Source organism: Phoca vitulina, unplaced genomic scaffold (assembly GCF_004348235.1).
Source record: "Phoca vitulina isolate PV1807 unplaced genomic scaffold, GSC_HSeal_1.0 scaffold19, whole genome shotgun sequence".
NCBI lineage: Eukaryota > Metazoa > Chordata > Mammalia > Carnivora > Phocidae > Phoca > Phoca vitulina.
Window position 1 is genome coordinate 19,710,381 of NW_022589722.1, and position 15,631 is coordinate 19,726,011.

Here is a 15,631-nt window from a genome sequence, read left to right on the forward strand (position 1 = left end):
AAGTTATTTTTTAAGGAAAAGCCATAATAACTGCTGAAGGACTAGACATGAGGTTGTGAGGAAAAAAGAAATGAAAAAAAGATGGCTCCTACAATTTTGCAGAGCACCAAGGTAAATGTTGCCATTTATTGTGATACAGAGAAACCATGGTAGGTGGGGAAGATGGAGGCAAAACCAAGCTGAAGATATTTATTTGGAATCCAAATAAAAACACTGGATATGTGGGTCTGGAGCTCAAGATAGAGGTCAGGGCAGGAAATGCATGATAGGAAATCATGAGGCATTCAAGTATGTGATTAGACAAGATCACCTAACGAATAAATGTGGATAAAGAAGTGAGTAGGAGAACTGAGATCTGGAATTTTGTCTTACATCAAAAGTTGTCAAATTAACATACATTTATGTAAGTGTTCTTTTTTATGTTTGCCTTTTTCAGAAAACTAATTGCTGGTCCCAATGGTATCAGATATCAGAGCTTTTTTCGTACTTCCCTTTTCATATTAGGACACTGACTCAAGAATCTCTGGAACTTCTCTTCTCTCAAACCAGTATTTCACTCCCTCCTTCCTCCCACCCACTCCCCCCTCCACACAAACACTAATCACCTCTACTCCTAATTTCTCCCTCTCCTTCCCCCAGGGTTCTCTCTCCTCTGTGCTCCCAAGATTTGCATATTTCTACAGAGGTCCTATTTAACATTCTATATTCTCATTATTTGTCCTTTAATGGTGTGAAAGTTTCCTTATGGGCAGGAACCTTGACTTTAATCTTTGTATCCCCAGGGCCCTGCAAAACTGGCTCTTAATGTCTCCTAAATGAATAAAATGAAGGGTGAGTGACCCACCCAAAATCAGTACCACTACTACTCAGTAAGAAAGTAGGGATTAGAATCTAGAGAGCCAGATATTCTAAACTCACTTTAGTCTGTCATTCAAAGAACGCTACATTGGGGCCTCACGTTATCTATATATTTCCTATTTATCATCCTGTCTTGACCGTAAGTCTGGTGATGTGCCCAAAATTCACTTTCTTCAGCCTGTCCAGAATCTGGTAAGATTTATGTCTTACCTCTCCCATAAAAACTCTCATCAATCCCTCAATCATTGCCCTCCTCCCCCACACCAGCCACACACACAAAAATCAGTAACCCCTTATATAATCTGATTTCTGATCTTACAGCTACATTGAAACTACTCTTTCAAAGTTTACCAAAGGCCTTTATAACAGTTAAAGTGTAATTTTCAAAACAGTAAAATCATGATTCTCATAAAAATATTAAATGAATATATGGCAGAGATTTTATTTAATTCATTATAATGAATTAAGGAATCAGTAAGATGCTAAAATTGGTTCAAATGAGAATTGGACATACAGAGATTTATAATGTTCATGCTACAAAATTCATTTGCATGACATGAATAGGAATAATTTACATTGGTATGGACAGGAAACATTTGTTCTGTTACCAGTTTTCTAAATCTTAACTTTTTAAAAAATTGTATTTCAAGTGTAATTAAACATACAGTGTTCTATTAGTTTCAGGTGTACATTGTAATGATTCAACAACCCTATACATTTCTCAGTACTCATCAACATAAGTGTACTCTAAATTCCCTTTACTCTTTCACCCACCTCCCTCTGGCAGCCACCAGTTTGTTCTCTGTATTGAGTTTGGTTTTTTCGTTGGACTCTTTTTCCTTTGTTCATTTCTTAAATTCCACATATGAGTGAAATCATATATTTGTCTTCCTCTGACTGACTTATTTCACTTAGCATTATACTTTCTAGGTCCATCCATACTGTTGAAAATGGCAAGATTTCATTCTTTTTTATGGCTGAGTAAAATTCCACTGTGTGTGTGTGTGTGTGTGTGTGTGTGTGTGTGTGTATGTACACCACATCTCCTTATCCATTTATCTTATCAGTGGACACATGGGTTGGTTCCATGTCTTGGCTATTGTAAATAATGCTACAACAAACACAGAGGTATATACATCTCTCTGAATTAATGTTTTCATTTTCTTTGGGTAAATACCCAGTAGTGGAATTACTGGATCATATGGTATTTCTATTTTTAATTTTTTTTTGTGGTTTTATACCTTTATTTGACAATCAGCAATTAGTTCTCATCCACATTAACTGTCTGTAGATTTTTGAAAGTGGTGACAGGTACATAAGTAACCAGTGTGTAGAGCTTGTTTGGTGAATCTTCATCCTTGTTACGTTTTCTGGACAACTGCGTATGGATACGGTATGGAACATTCCTTTGGCCCAGACAGCTTTGTTGAGCCTCGTGTCAATGCATACACCTGGAGTTCCCATCTCCTTCATGGCAAATTTCCGGATCTCTTTGAGTGCCCGAGGGGCACGCTTCTTGAAACCCACCCCATTGATGCACCTGTGAATGTTGATGGTATATTCTCTGGTCACTATCTCGTTGATAGCAGAACGGCCCTTCTTCTCGCTACCCTTCTTCGCGGGAGCCATTCTGCCAGGCCCTGGTTGGAAAGGAAGCTATTTTTAATTTTTTGAAGAATCTCCATACTGTTTTCCACAATGGCTGCAGCAATTTGCATTCCAACCAATAGTGCACAAGGGTTCCTTTCTCTCCACATCTTCACCAACACCTGCTTCTTGTGTTTTTAATTTTAGCCATTCCAACAGATGCGAGGTGATAATCACATTGTGGTTTTGATTTGTACTTCCCTGATGATGAGTGATGTTGAGCATCTTATCATGTGTCTGTTGGCCATCTCTATGTCTTCTTTAGAAAACTGTCTAGGGGCGCCTGGGTGGCTCAGTCATTAAGCGTCTGCCTTCAGCTCAGATCATGGTCCCAGGGTCCTGAGATTGAGCCCTGCATCAGGCTCCCTGCTCCACAGGAAGCCTGCTTCTCCTTCTCCTATCCCCCTACTTGTGTTCCCTCTCTCGCTGTGTCTCTGTCAAATAAATAAATAAAATCCTAAAAAAACAAAAACAAAAAAACCACAACTGTCTATTCAGGTCCTCTGACCATTTTTTAATCAAATTGTTGAGTGTTGAGTTGTGTAAGTTCTTCATATATTTCGGATATTAACTCTTTATCAGATACATCACCTGCAAGTATCTTCTTTCACAGATTGCCTTTTTGTTTTATAGTTTCCTTCACAAAAGCTTTTTACTTTTGTGTAGTCCCAATAGTTTAATTTTGCTTTTGTTTCTCCTGCCTGAAGAGACTTCTAGAAAAATGTTTCTATAGCTGATGTCAAAGAAAATACTGTCTGTACTTTCCTCCAGGCATTTTATGGTTTCAGGTCTCACAGTTAGGTCTTTAATCCATTTTGAGTTTATTTTTGTGTATGGTATACAAAAGTGGTCCAGTTTCATTCTTTTTCATGTAGTTGTTTAGTTTTCCCAGCACCATAACTTTTTTTTTCCCCAGAGGTAGAATTTAGTGATTCATCAGTTGCATATAACACCCGGTATTCATTCTGTCAAGTGCCCTCCTTAATGCCCACACCCATTTACCCCACCCCCCCACCTACCTCCCCTCTAGCAACCCTCAGTTTGTTTCCTATAGTTATGAGTCTCTTATGGTTTGTCTCCCTCTGATTTCATCTTATTTTTTTCTTTCCCTTATGTTCATCTGTTTTGTTTCTTAAATTCCACATATGAGTGAAATCATGATATTTCTCTTTCTCTGACTTATTTTTCTTAGCATAATACCCTCTAGTTCTATCCACATCATTGCAAATGGCAAGATTTCATTCTTTTTGATGGCTGAATAATAGTCCACTGTGTGTATATATGTGTCTGTGTGTATGTGCGCCCATCTTCTACATCTTCTTTATCCATTCATCTGTTGGTACACACACATCTTCTTTATCCATTCGTCTGTTGATGGACATCTGGGCTCTTTCCATATTTTGGCTATTGTGGACATTGCTGCTATGAACACAGGGGTGCATGTGTCCCTTCGAATCACTATATTTGTATCCTTTGGATAAACACCTAGTAGTGCAATTGCTAGGTTGTAAGGTAGCTCTATTTTTAACTTTTTGAGGAACCTCCATACTGTTTTCCAGCGTAGCTGTACCAGTTTGCATTTCCACCAACAGTGTGGGTTGGAAGGGCTAGGAAGGGTTCCCCTTTCACCACATCCTTGCCAACATCTGTTGTTTCCTGAGTTGTTAATTTTAGCCATTCTGACTGGCCAGCACCATAACTTTTATCTACACTTTGCCTTTTATCTCTTTTTACAGAGTTGTAAAGTAGTCTAGACAATCAAGAACAAAAGTACATATCCCTAAGTTAGAATAATATAATTTCTGGAGGGTCCTCTATATCCCAGAAGGTCTACTGCCTGGCATTCAAGACATGCAGTCATTTCTTCCACCTGTTTCCAAGTCATTGAGTATTTTTCCCATATAACTGTCAAAACTCATCCTAACCTGCCTTCTTCAGCACAATGAAGAAAAATTCTTGCCACCTTTGGTTTCCATGATGCAGTACTCACCTGGCTCCTCTTTCTACCTCTCTGATTGATTCTCTCAGTCTCCTTCACCAGTTTCCATTCATCTTAAGTATAGTAACCACCAAGATTTTGATGCATTTTACTCTACCCAATATCATCAGTCATGTTTCACCTATTAATTATATAGGAATTATTCCCATATCCACAGTTCTAATGTCTATAATCCCCAAACTTGAACTTCTCTTTTCTCCATTTCCCATGTTGATATCTTAGCAGTCCCTCAAATTCAGCAATGACCTAAACTAAACTCATTCTTTTCCTCATCTAAATATGGTCTATTCCTGCGTTCTCTAACTAAAGAGCTAATTGTCAAAGAGGCACAAGGCATGAGAATCTTACATTCTAATGCCTCTCTGAAACTGCCTTTTTGACAGTCACCTAAACTGTCCATTGAACCTCTACAATCACTCTCTTGCATCTTCCCCTTCCTCACAGACTTTTCCCTAATTAAAGCCTATACTATCTTTCAACGGACTATTGATAAAGCCTCCATACTGCTCTACTATCTCTTTCCTCTATCATTCATTCAACTGCCAAAGTTATATTTCCTCAAACAGGAGTCAAAGTTTTTCTGACCTTCTTATCTGAGTTCTTACATAATAGGCATCTATTGTTTTAGGACATCCACCTACTTTCTGCTCATTCTCCTTCAGTTACTTCAATCCATTTGAGTTGATCCACCCATGAGGCACACAACTGCAGCTCACACAGATGCTCACAATGACTGGCTCATAAATTGGTCCAAACAGAGCCACTGAAGTACCACAGACTTTGCTGAGACTTCTGGGGCAGAGACATATGCTTTTTACTACTGTAACTGCTATTGTTATTGCTATATTTCACCACCAGAGGACAGCCTGAGAAGCCAACCCAGAATAAGTGAAGTCTGGAGATGCAAAGAGGGAAATTTGGTCCTGGAGACATCTTCTGAGCCCTAGCACCAACCCATATGTCTGAAGCCACTTCCCCTTAGGTTGTTCAATTATATTTGCCAATAAACTCTCTTTCTGCTTAAGCCTGTTTGAGTCAGGCAAAACCATCCAGAGTACTAAACAATACCTGTCTTTTCATGCACCATATGACTCAGTTACACCAACATCTATGCCAGTATCAGAATATTGTGCCTTGCCTCATGTTATTTTCTTAGCCTGAAATTTTCTTTCCTCAGCCTGGACGGGATTCCTTCCCTCTATTCTGTGTTTATTAAGATTCATCTCATACTTCAAGGCTCAGCTCAAATGCCTCAGTGAAGCAATCCTCTAAGGCTAGAAAAAGAAGCAAAGGACTAGATTACACAGGGATTTTAAACTATGCTATGGCTTTTGAACTTTAACCTAAAGGTAAAGAAATGTCACTGAAGGATTTTAAAGAGTAAAGCACATGAACAGATTAGCAATTTTAAAGGATCACTCTGGTTGCTGTATAGAGAATGAAGTAGAGAAGGGCAAGGGGGACAATGATTCATAAACTACTCAAATAATCTAGCCAAAAGGATGGTGGTATGGAAGTGACAGTGGAGAGAGAAGAATGTATGTCTGTGGTTATTTTATTGCTGAATAAATCCCTCTTTATACTGTAAACTCTCTAAGGGCAGAGAAATTATCTACTGACTTCCATTTACCCACAGAAATTAACAAAGTGGTTGGCACACAGTAGAACTCAAATATTTCTTAAATAAATTAATATATAATTAACAATCTAATCTGTCAATTGAGCAACTGGGCAAATGATGGTATTATTTATGAAGATAGGACACACAGGAAAATTCAGTTTGTTTTTGAGACAGAGATAATGGAGAAGATGATCTTTGTGGTTTTTAATTTTTTTAGAGGGGGAGGGGAGAGAGGCTGAGGGGGAGGGAGAGAGAATCTCAAGCAGGCTCCACGCCCAGCCCAGAGCCTGACACAGGGCTCCATCTCACAACCCTGAGATCATGACCTGAGCTGAAATCAAGAGTCAGATGCTTAACCAAGTGAGCCACCCAGGTGCCCTGATGATCTCTGTTTTGAACAAACTGAGTTTAAGGTAATATAATACAATCAAATAGACAGGGAATCTATATATAGTGGATGCATATCTGGGGATCAGGAGAGAGATATGAGCTGAAGATGCTGATTTGTGAATCTTGAGCAAATGGATGGTAACTGACTTTTTGAAGAGAGAGGAGACTGCCTAGGAATTATGTAAAATGAAAAATGGGTGATCACACACCTAAGGGGCATTTAAGAGCTGAACAGAAAAAGAGAAGTAAAGGAAGAACACTAATAGCTTTGGCAGAAAAAAAAAAAAACAAGAGGAGCGTCCTCTAACCAATGTAAAGGGAAGAAGAGCAAAGTGTGGTCAAAAGTGTCAAACATGGTAAAAACTCAAGGAATGAAAAGTTTAAAAGTATCCTTTGGATGGATACTGTCTTGGTGGAGTAGATGCAGTGGAACCCAGACTAGGAGTGGACTGAAGAAGGGTGAGTAGAAAGAAGATAAAGAAATGAAGTCAGCCAGTATTAGATATCTTATGCATTAAATTTGGCTATAAAGAAACTGAGAAACATAGTTACAGGAAAGGAACATACTCAAAGGGTAGGTTTTCTTCCCCTGTTGGTTTTCTTGTTCTTACAGAACTGGGACTTATGCATGTTTAAGTGCCGATTGGAAGCAAACCAAAAAGAGGTTAAAGAAAGGATAAGAGAATAAATCATCAAAAATGAGAGTCACAATATGTGTGTATATCAAAACATCATGTGGAACACCTTGAATATATACAATTTTTGTCAACTACACCTCAATAAAGCTGTAAAAAATATGAGCAGTTTAAAATGGGGTATACCTGAAAAGACTGGTTTTGAATAAGGAAAGCAATGTCTCTTCTACTGAAATCAGACAGTAGAAGGAAAGAATGGGTAAGGATGTAGGTATATTTATAGATTTGGTTATTGAAAATTAAAAGAATCTACATGTGATAACGTCAACTGTGTTTTTTTAAGATTTTATTTTTATTTATTTGAGAGAGAGCAAGAGAGAGAGAGAGAGAGATAGCGCACAAGCAAGGGAGGGGCAGAGAGAGAGGGAGAAGCAGGCTCCCCACTGAGCAGGGAGCCTGACGTGGGACTCAGTCCCAGGACCCCAGGATCATGACCTGAGCCGAAAGCAGACGCTTAACCAACTGAGCCACCTAGGCGCCCCTGTCAACTGTGTTTTAAACATGCTGAAGTTTAAATGTCAAAAATAATATCTTCACTGAAAATTATTTCTCTGAATTATGACTTTAACACATATTAGCATCAAAGTTAAATGAAGTAACTGTCACATTCCTAAACCCTAGACTTAACAAAGAAAATTTTAAAAAGATTTATTTAATGCCTACTTTGTACGGACACTGTGGAGAACACAGAGAGAGCTCTTCCCCCCAGTATCTGTACAGCCTTGTTACCTCCCTTTCTTTAGGGCTCTGTTCTCACAGTCTGCTCTATCTCTCTCCATTATACTTACCACCACCTGACATATTATATATGTTTTATTGCCTGTTTCCCCTCCTAGACTAGAAGGACCTCAAGGGCAGGGACTTTCTCTTATTTACTGTTGTATCTCCAGTACTAAAACAGTGCCTACTATAAATATGAACGAAAAATAAATCTGAGTGAATGAAATGGTACCTTCTCTTCAGGAAAAAGAGCTGCAATCTGTTAAATGAAGGAGAAATGAATATATGAGGACTATATCAATATTCACAAAATAAGAAGTATTTACTTCTTTTTAATGGTATTTAATGGTGATGTGGGAAGCAATATCAAAAAATGGCCTAAGACAAGATGTCCATCAACAGATGAATGGATAAAGAAGATGTGGTATATATATACAATGGAATATTATGCAGCCATCAAAAAACGAAATCTTGCCATTTGCAATGACGTGGATGGAACTGGAGGGTATTAGGCTAAGCAAAATAAGTCAATCAGAGAAAGACAAGTATCATATGATCTCACTGATATGAGGAATTCTTAATCTCAGGAAACAAACTGAGGGTTGCTGGAGTGGTGGGGGGTGGGAGGGATGGGGTGGCTGGGTGATAGACATTGGGGATGGTATGTGCTATGGTGAGTGCTGTGAATTGTGTAAGACTGATGAATTACACACCTGTACCCCTGAAACAAATAATACATTATATGTTAAAAAAAAAGAAGAAGAAGAAGATAGTAGGAAGGGAAAAATGAAGGGGGGGAAATCGGAGGGGGAGACGAAACATGAGAGACTATGGACTGAGAGAAACAAACTGAGGGTTTTAGAGGGGAAGGGGTTGGGGGGATGGGTTAGCCCGGTGATGGGTATTAAGGAGGGCACATATTGAATGGAGCACTGGGTGTTATACGCAAACAATGAATCATGGAACACTACATCAAGAACTAATGATGTAATGTATGGTGACTAACATAAAATAAAATTTTAAAAAATGGCATAAGAGTTCACAAGACTGTAAAGTGTAAAGCATCCCAGACAACATGATAAAAAATGTATTATGGAAAAGGCAGCATGTGGACTGGACCTTAAAGGGGTAGGTAGATTTTTTTTAAGTGTACAATTCAATGTTTTTTTAGTATATTCAAAGAGTTGTGCAACCATCACTGTCTAGAATATATATATATATATATTTTTTTAAAGATTTTATTTATTTATTTGACAGAGAGAGACACAGCGAGAGAGAGAACACAAGCAGGGGGAGTGGGAGAGGGAGAAGCAGGCTTCCTGCCGAGCAGGGAGCCCGATGCGGGGCTCGATCCCAGGACCCTGGGATCATGACCTGAGCCGAAGGCAGACGCTTAACGACTGAGCCACCCAGGCGCCCCCACTGTCTAGAATATTTTCATCACCTCAAAAAGAAACCCCATGCCCCTTAGCTACCACCTCCCAACTCCCCCAAGTTGGCTAGCCCTAAAAAGCCACTAATCTACTTTCTGTCTCTACATATTTGCCTATTCTAGACATTTCATATAAACATAATCAAATAATTTGTGAAATTTTGTGACTGGCTTCTCCACTTAGCATAATGTTTTTAAGGTTCATCCATGTTGTAGCATGTATCAGTACTTCATTTCTTTTTATGATTGAATATTACTCCATTGTATGGATATAACATATTTTAACCATTCATCAGTAGATGGTCATTTGGGTTGTTTCTAGCCTTTGACTATTATGAATAATAGTAAATTATTAAAATAATAGTCCTATGAACATTCATATATAAGTTTTTGTGTGGTGTAATTTTAGTAGGAGATAAGTAAAGGAAGGAATTGAAATTTTTTTTTAAGTAAGCTCCACCCACAAACTGGGGCTTGAACTCACAACCTTGAGATCAAGAGTGGCATGCTCTACCAACTGAGCCAAATTGAAATATTTTATATCATTCAATCCCAAATATGACAAATTCAAGATAATGTTTTCACTGATGAGGCAAAGTGAATTTTCATAAAGCTTAATTTATTCAAGTCAAAGGACTGTCCTTTATTTTCCAACAATGTCCTTCAAACTTTCTTGTTAAATGTTAAAGCATCCCTTTTAAATGAAATTATAGCAATATTAAAAGGTAATTCTGAGGTGCGCCTGGGTGGCTCAGTTGGTTGGGCATCTGACTCCTGATCTCAGCTCAGGTCTTGATCTCAGGGTTGTGAGCTCAAGCCCTGCACTGGGCTTCACGCTGGTCATGGAGCCTACTTAAAAAAAAAAAAAAAGGTAGTTTTGTTAATTTACTTAGGTAAAATAAACTTCATTAAATCCAATCCAAAAATCTAGGAAATGCTGTTGACTGAAGGAAATGGCACGAAGGAAAGAAGGTAGAAACCCACAAGATAGCCTGAATGCCAACTAAGGAGATTGCACATTATCCTACGGTCAATAAGGAAATGAATAAAGTTGTTTAAGTATCAAAGTACTGACTTCTGGATGCCATTTCATTCAATGAACTGTAACTGAGCTACAACTATATAAAAAGTACTGAATTTGGTGCTATGAGAACAGACTAAATAAAACTCTGTCCCTGCCTTTTTATAACTTAGTCTTTAGTATAAGAAAAAAGTCTCTATTCATTGTTTACATCTTTACCCATCTTTCAGAGAGGACAATATTTAATAGTTAAAAATAATCTTCTAAAAAGGAAAATATGGGGGTGCCTGGGTGGCTCAGTCATTAAGCGTCTGATCCGGCTGTCTGCTCAGCAGGAGGCCTGCTTCTCCCTCTCCCACTCCCCCTGCTTGTGTTCCCTCTCTCGCTGTCTCTCTCTCTGTCAAATAAATAAAATCTTAAAAAAAAAAAAAAAAAAAGGAAAATATGGGACTATTCTTACTGTGCTTACAAGCTTTATTTCACTCATTTGACAATGTGAGTTGCTGGGTGTACAAAGATAACATATAACTCCTATCCTACAGAAGCTTACAGTCTAGATTTTATAAACTTACCAAATGCTCTAGAGGAAACTGACTGCAAACATGTAATTAGATATTATTCACCTAGGGCTTTCAATTTAGTAGCAAATAACAAAAAAGCACTTACCAGTCACATTTTAAGCATTTTACATTTGTTAACTAATTTATTAACAATTTTATGAAAAGGTTATTACTATATTATTTTAAGATATTATTAATACATTAAAATACATTACATTTATCTTTTCCCAGAATCTACATTAATGACATCAGTTCTGCTAATGAGTGCTTTTATATACAGTTGCTGTATCATTCCCATCAGCACAAACATACGGTAATTTCTCCAATCTTCGAAAAAAAAAAAAAAATCCTCTCTTGAATTCACATTCCAACCCAGGCACCTCATCATTTTTCTGATCCCCTTATAACAAAGCTCCCTAAAATAGCTGTCTGTAGGAGATGTCCCCCAAATTCTCTCCTCTCAGCCTCTCTTTGCCATTCCAGAAAGGCTTTGCCTCTGACACTACTGAAACCACTCCACTCAAGACTATAAATGACCTCAAAATCCTAAATAGGATTTTTAGTTTTTAGTCCTTATCTCACTTGACCTATCAGCAACACCTGACACAGGTAAAGCATGCTCTTGGAAATACTTTATTTGGCCTCTAAGACACCATACTCTTCTGGGTTTTCTTCTCATCTTACTAGATACTCCTCAATCTCCTAGGCTAATTCTTCCACAGCTCCACAATTTCTACACATGAGAGTATCCAAGACTCTGACCTTGGACCTACTCTGTTTTCTATCTACACTCACTTCCTTATGTTCTCACAAAGTCTCATGGCTCCACTAGAATTTAACTTTAACAGGGTAGGGATTTTTTTTAGCTATTTTTGTTAATGCTGAATGCTCTGAACCTAAAAAATGCCTGGCATGTAGTAGGTGCATGACAAATATTTGTTCAATGAAAGGATGAATGAATAAATGGCTTTAAATATTATCTACAAAGTGATGACTCCAATTTATACCTCCTGCCTGGAACTCTGTCCTGAACTCCCGATATATCCAACTGTCAATCTGCCATCTCTACTTGGATGTATAATAAACATCCCAAACTTAAGTCCAAAAGAGAACTCTAATCACCCTGCCAATGGCTTCTGCAAATGACTTCACTTTCTTGGCCAAGTGCAGCTTTAGCCTAGTTCCTCAAACCAACAATTTCAAAATAATCCCTAATCTCTTCTCTTTCTCTAATACCACATAACCAATCTGCCAACAAATACTGTGGATTCTTTTTTTTTTTTTAAGATTTTATTTATTTATTTGAGAGAGAGAATGAGAGAGAAAGAGCATGAGAGGGAGGAGGGTCAGAGGGAGAAGCAGACTCCCTGCCGAGCAGGAAGCCCGATGTGGGACTCGATCCTGGGACTCCAGGATCAAGACCTGAGCCGAAGGCAGTTGCTTAACCAACTGAGTCACCCAGGCGCCCAATACTGTGGATTCTTCCTTCAAAATATACTCAGCACTTGACTACTTCTCACCACGTCCACCACTATCACTGTGGTTCAAGCTGGAAGAATGCAATAGCTTCCTGTTTCTTGTCCACCTTCTCCTCCCAATCCAGAACTATGACCAGAGAAATTTTTTCGAACTTAAGTTAGATTACACCACTTCTCTGCTCATAATCCTGCAATCATTCCCTCTTTGCTCTGAGTAAAAGCCCAAATCTTGACAACTGCCTATAAACCTCTACTCAGTCTGGCCCTATTACCTCTGACCTCACCTACTACCACCACTAGTCTGCTCCTTTTTTTTTTTTTTTTAAAGACTTTATTCATTTATTTGACAGAAGGGGACACAGCGAGAGAGGGAACACAAGCAGGGGGAGTGCGAAAGAGAGAAGCAGGTTTCCCGCTGAGCAGGGAGCCTGATGCAGAGCTCGATGCGCAGCCCGACGCGGGGCTCGATCTCAGGACCCCGGGATCATGACCCAAGCCGAAGGCAGACGCTTAACGACTGAACCACCCAGGTGCCCTTATTCTGCTCCTTTCATATTGCTTCTTTTGCTGTTTCTTCCAAAGGTTAAACACATTTCCACTTCATGGCCTTTTCCCTCACTGTTCCCCCTGCCTGGAATGCTTTTCCCCTAGATATCTGCAATCCATTACCTGTTTCATCAGTTTGTTCAACTGCCACCTTCTGAGTTCTCAGCGATCACCATATTTAAAACTGCAAGGAGGGGCACCTGGGTGGCTCAGTCCGGTAAGCAGCTGCCTTCAGCTCAGGTCATGATCTCGGGGCCCTGGGATGGAGCTCCAAGTTGGGCTCCCTGCTCAGCGGGGAGTCTGCTTCTCTCTGCTCCTGTCCCTGGTTCATGCTCGCTCATTCTAGCGCGCTCTCTCTCAAATAAATAAAAAATTAAAAAAAAAAAAAAAAACTGCAAGGATAATCCCACCCCATTGTATTCTTTATCCCCTATCTCTTCTCTATATTTCTCCACAGCTTTTATCACCATCAACTACTATATATTTGACTTACTGGGACATAACGCTCGAAAAGGGTAAGAATTTCTGTCTGTTTCATTCACTGCTATATCCCTGGTGTTTAAAGCAGTGCCTGGTATACAGTAGTGATCAATAACCCATCTGTCAAACAAATGCTTTCATTTCCACCAGGGGGCCTAACAATCACCTAGCCTGGTATTCAGGAAAAGACCATAAAGCTTCCCGAAAATTTTTTTCAGTGCTCTGATCCCTAGAAGGCTTTATACTTTGCCTAGAAAGAAAAACTGTGCTTTCTCTAGTCAACCACAAGGAGGAGTTGAGAGGAAGAGCTGAGCAAAGAGAAACCAGATGTTTCCCTTGCTTTTCCTACGGCAACCTCGAGGTGGAAGAAAAGTGCATCTGGAGGTGCCTGTACGGAATGATTTTTCTCCACACTATGCGTTACCTAGACACACACAAACTTAAACACGCAAAGCCGCGATCCTTTCGAATGCCACAAAGAGGCCAAGAAAATCGATCCACCGGCCACTGAGAACTCGGAGGGTGTTTCTTTAACTCCACCGCTAAGAATTCCCCATAAAACCAGGGGAAGAGTTCCCAGTAGCGCAGAGGCACGTAACTCATACATGAAGGCCAAGGTGTTCCAGGTTGCTGGTACTCCCTGGCCAGAGAACTATTAAATCAATTCCATTTCACACTCAAGGCACCTCCAACTTGGAAAACGGCGTAAGTACCGCGGTCCCAGATCTCAACTCTCAGATTCGGCCGACTGCAAGTCAAGTCCTGATTCATTAAACACCAAAATCCCCATTTCCCACGGGATTTCGACTTACCGCCACCTGTTGATGCCCACATTGGAGGAGCCGGCGAACCAGGGGTCGAGGATGTAGACGCAGCGGATGGTGTCAGCGCCCTGAATGCACTCCTTCAGGGCGGGGTTGTCGTGAAGCCGGAGCCCCTTTCGGAACCAGTGCACGGCGTTCACACCCATCCCGGGGGCGCGGCGGCGGGCGAGTCGTTGCCCAGTTCCCCCACCGAGAAATTCAAGGAAGGAAGGGCCGGCTCATACCCAACACCTCTGCTTCCAGGGGAACCGCCACACCCAAGGAGAGGGGAGAGGGCGGCAGAGGGGAAAAAAGGAAAAAAATGAGTCCGAGGAGGGGGCCGGAGAAGGAGAGGACGCTGGAGGCGCAGCTGGAAGATGAATGGAGGTTGCCGTCAGCGGAGCCCGGGTGTGACGCCCTTTAGGAGCCGGCGCCCGCCGCAACCGCCGGCACGAGCCGCATCGCTTCTAGGGCCTCGGAGCCCTGGGAGTGAGCACGTTCCACGAACCCGAGCCGCCACGACGGCCCCGACCGGCACCGGCAGCCCCAGGAGGTTCGTCACGGAAGCCTCGCCCCACCGAGGCGGCCCCGGAGGAGAAAACGGCCCGCCCGAGGCGAGCCACCGAGAGGGATGAGAGGGGATCCAGCCACAGTCGGCCACGCCGTCTCTCGGCCCGGGGAAGAGGAGTGAGCGCGGAGGCGGTGGTCGAGGCCGCTGGACGGTTGCCGGCCGGTGACCGGTCCCGAGGCTGCCCGGGTGACTCCGCCGCCACCGCCGCGTCAGCGGCCTCGGCCCCGCCCCCGGATCCTCATTGGAGAGCGCGCTCCCCACGTGACCCCCGGCACCTCACGTTTCTGAAGTGTGTTTACTACAGCGGCTCTGACTGAGGAATCTGCTCGCGATTCAGTCGCTTCTAGGGGGCGGCAGCCGCTTGATCTCAAAGCCCTCGACCCTCGCCCAGACTCCGAGCTTCCTTTCTCTGCCCTTTTTCTCCGCCGACTGATCGCCTAGAAGCGCCCACGGTGACCACAGGCCGCATGTGAGGAAAGGCTTAGCCCCGCCCCTGGAGGCCGTGAGCGTCCCCTATTGGCTGAGGCTCTCTGAGACCCGGATGAGCACGGGGATGCGGGGAGCTCACGGGGGCGCGCTCGGCTGGGATGGCGCGCGTGCGCTCTCGCTGCGTTCTAGAGAGAAGGAGGGCGCGGCCGAACGTCTGGAGCGCGCTCTGGGATTCCGCGATCCGGGAAGGCCTGAAAACAGCCCGGTGTCCTCCCGGAGCCGGCAAGGGAGTCCGGCGGGGAGTGAGCGCGGAACGGGTTGAAAGGAGAGAAGAAAGCTCCGTTAGACTTCAAGCCCAACCTTGTGCTTCAGTGCAGCTTT

General features: G+C 41.7%; 1 protein-coding gene and 1 pseudogene across 3 annotated transcripts in view; both read right to left on the reverse strand.

Moving 5' to 3' along the window:
* CRY1 (cryptochrome circadian regulator 1) overlaps nucleotides 1–15,307 on the reverse strand; it is a 111,820-nt gene extending 96,513 nt beyond the window's left edge. For all 3 annotated transcript variants that reach the window (XM_032416180.1, XM_032416179.1, XM_032416178.1), the window contains exon 1: nucleotides 14,260–15,307. In XM_032416180.1, the coding sequence (XP_032272071.1) occupies nucleotides 14,260–14,417 (158 nt within the window). In that variant the 5' untranslated portion in view covers nucleotides 14,418–15,307. The remainder of the gene's footprint in view (nucleotides 1–14,259) is intronic.
* On the reverse strand, nucleotides 2,120–2,549 carry LOC116639683 (annotated as a pseudogene).
* Nucleotides 15,308–15,631: the final 324 nt, after the last annotated feature.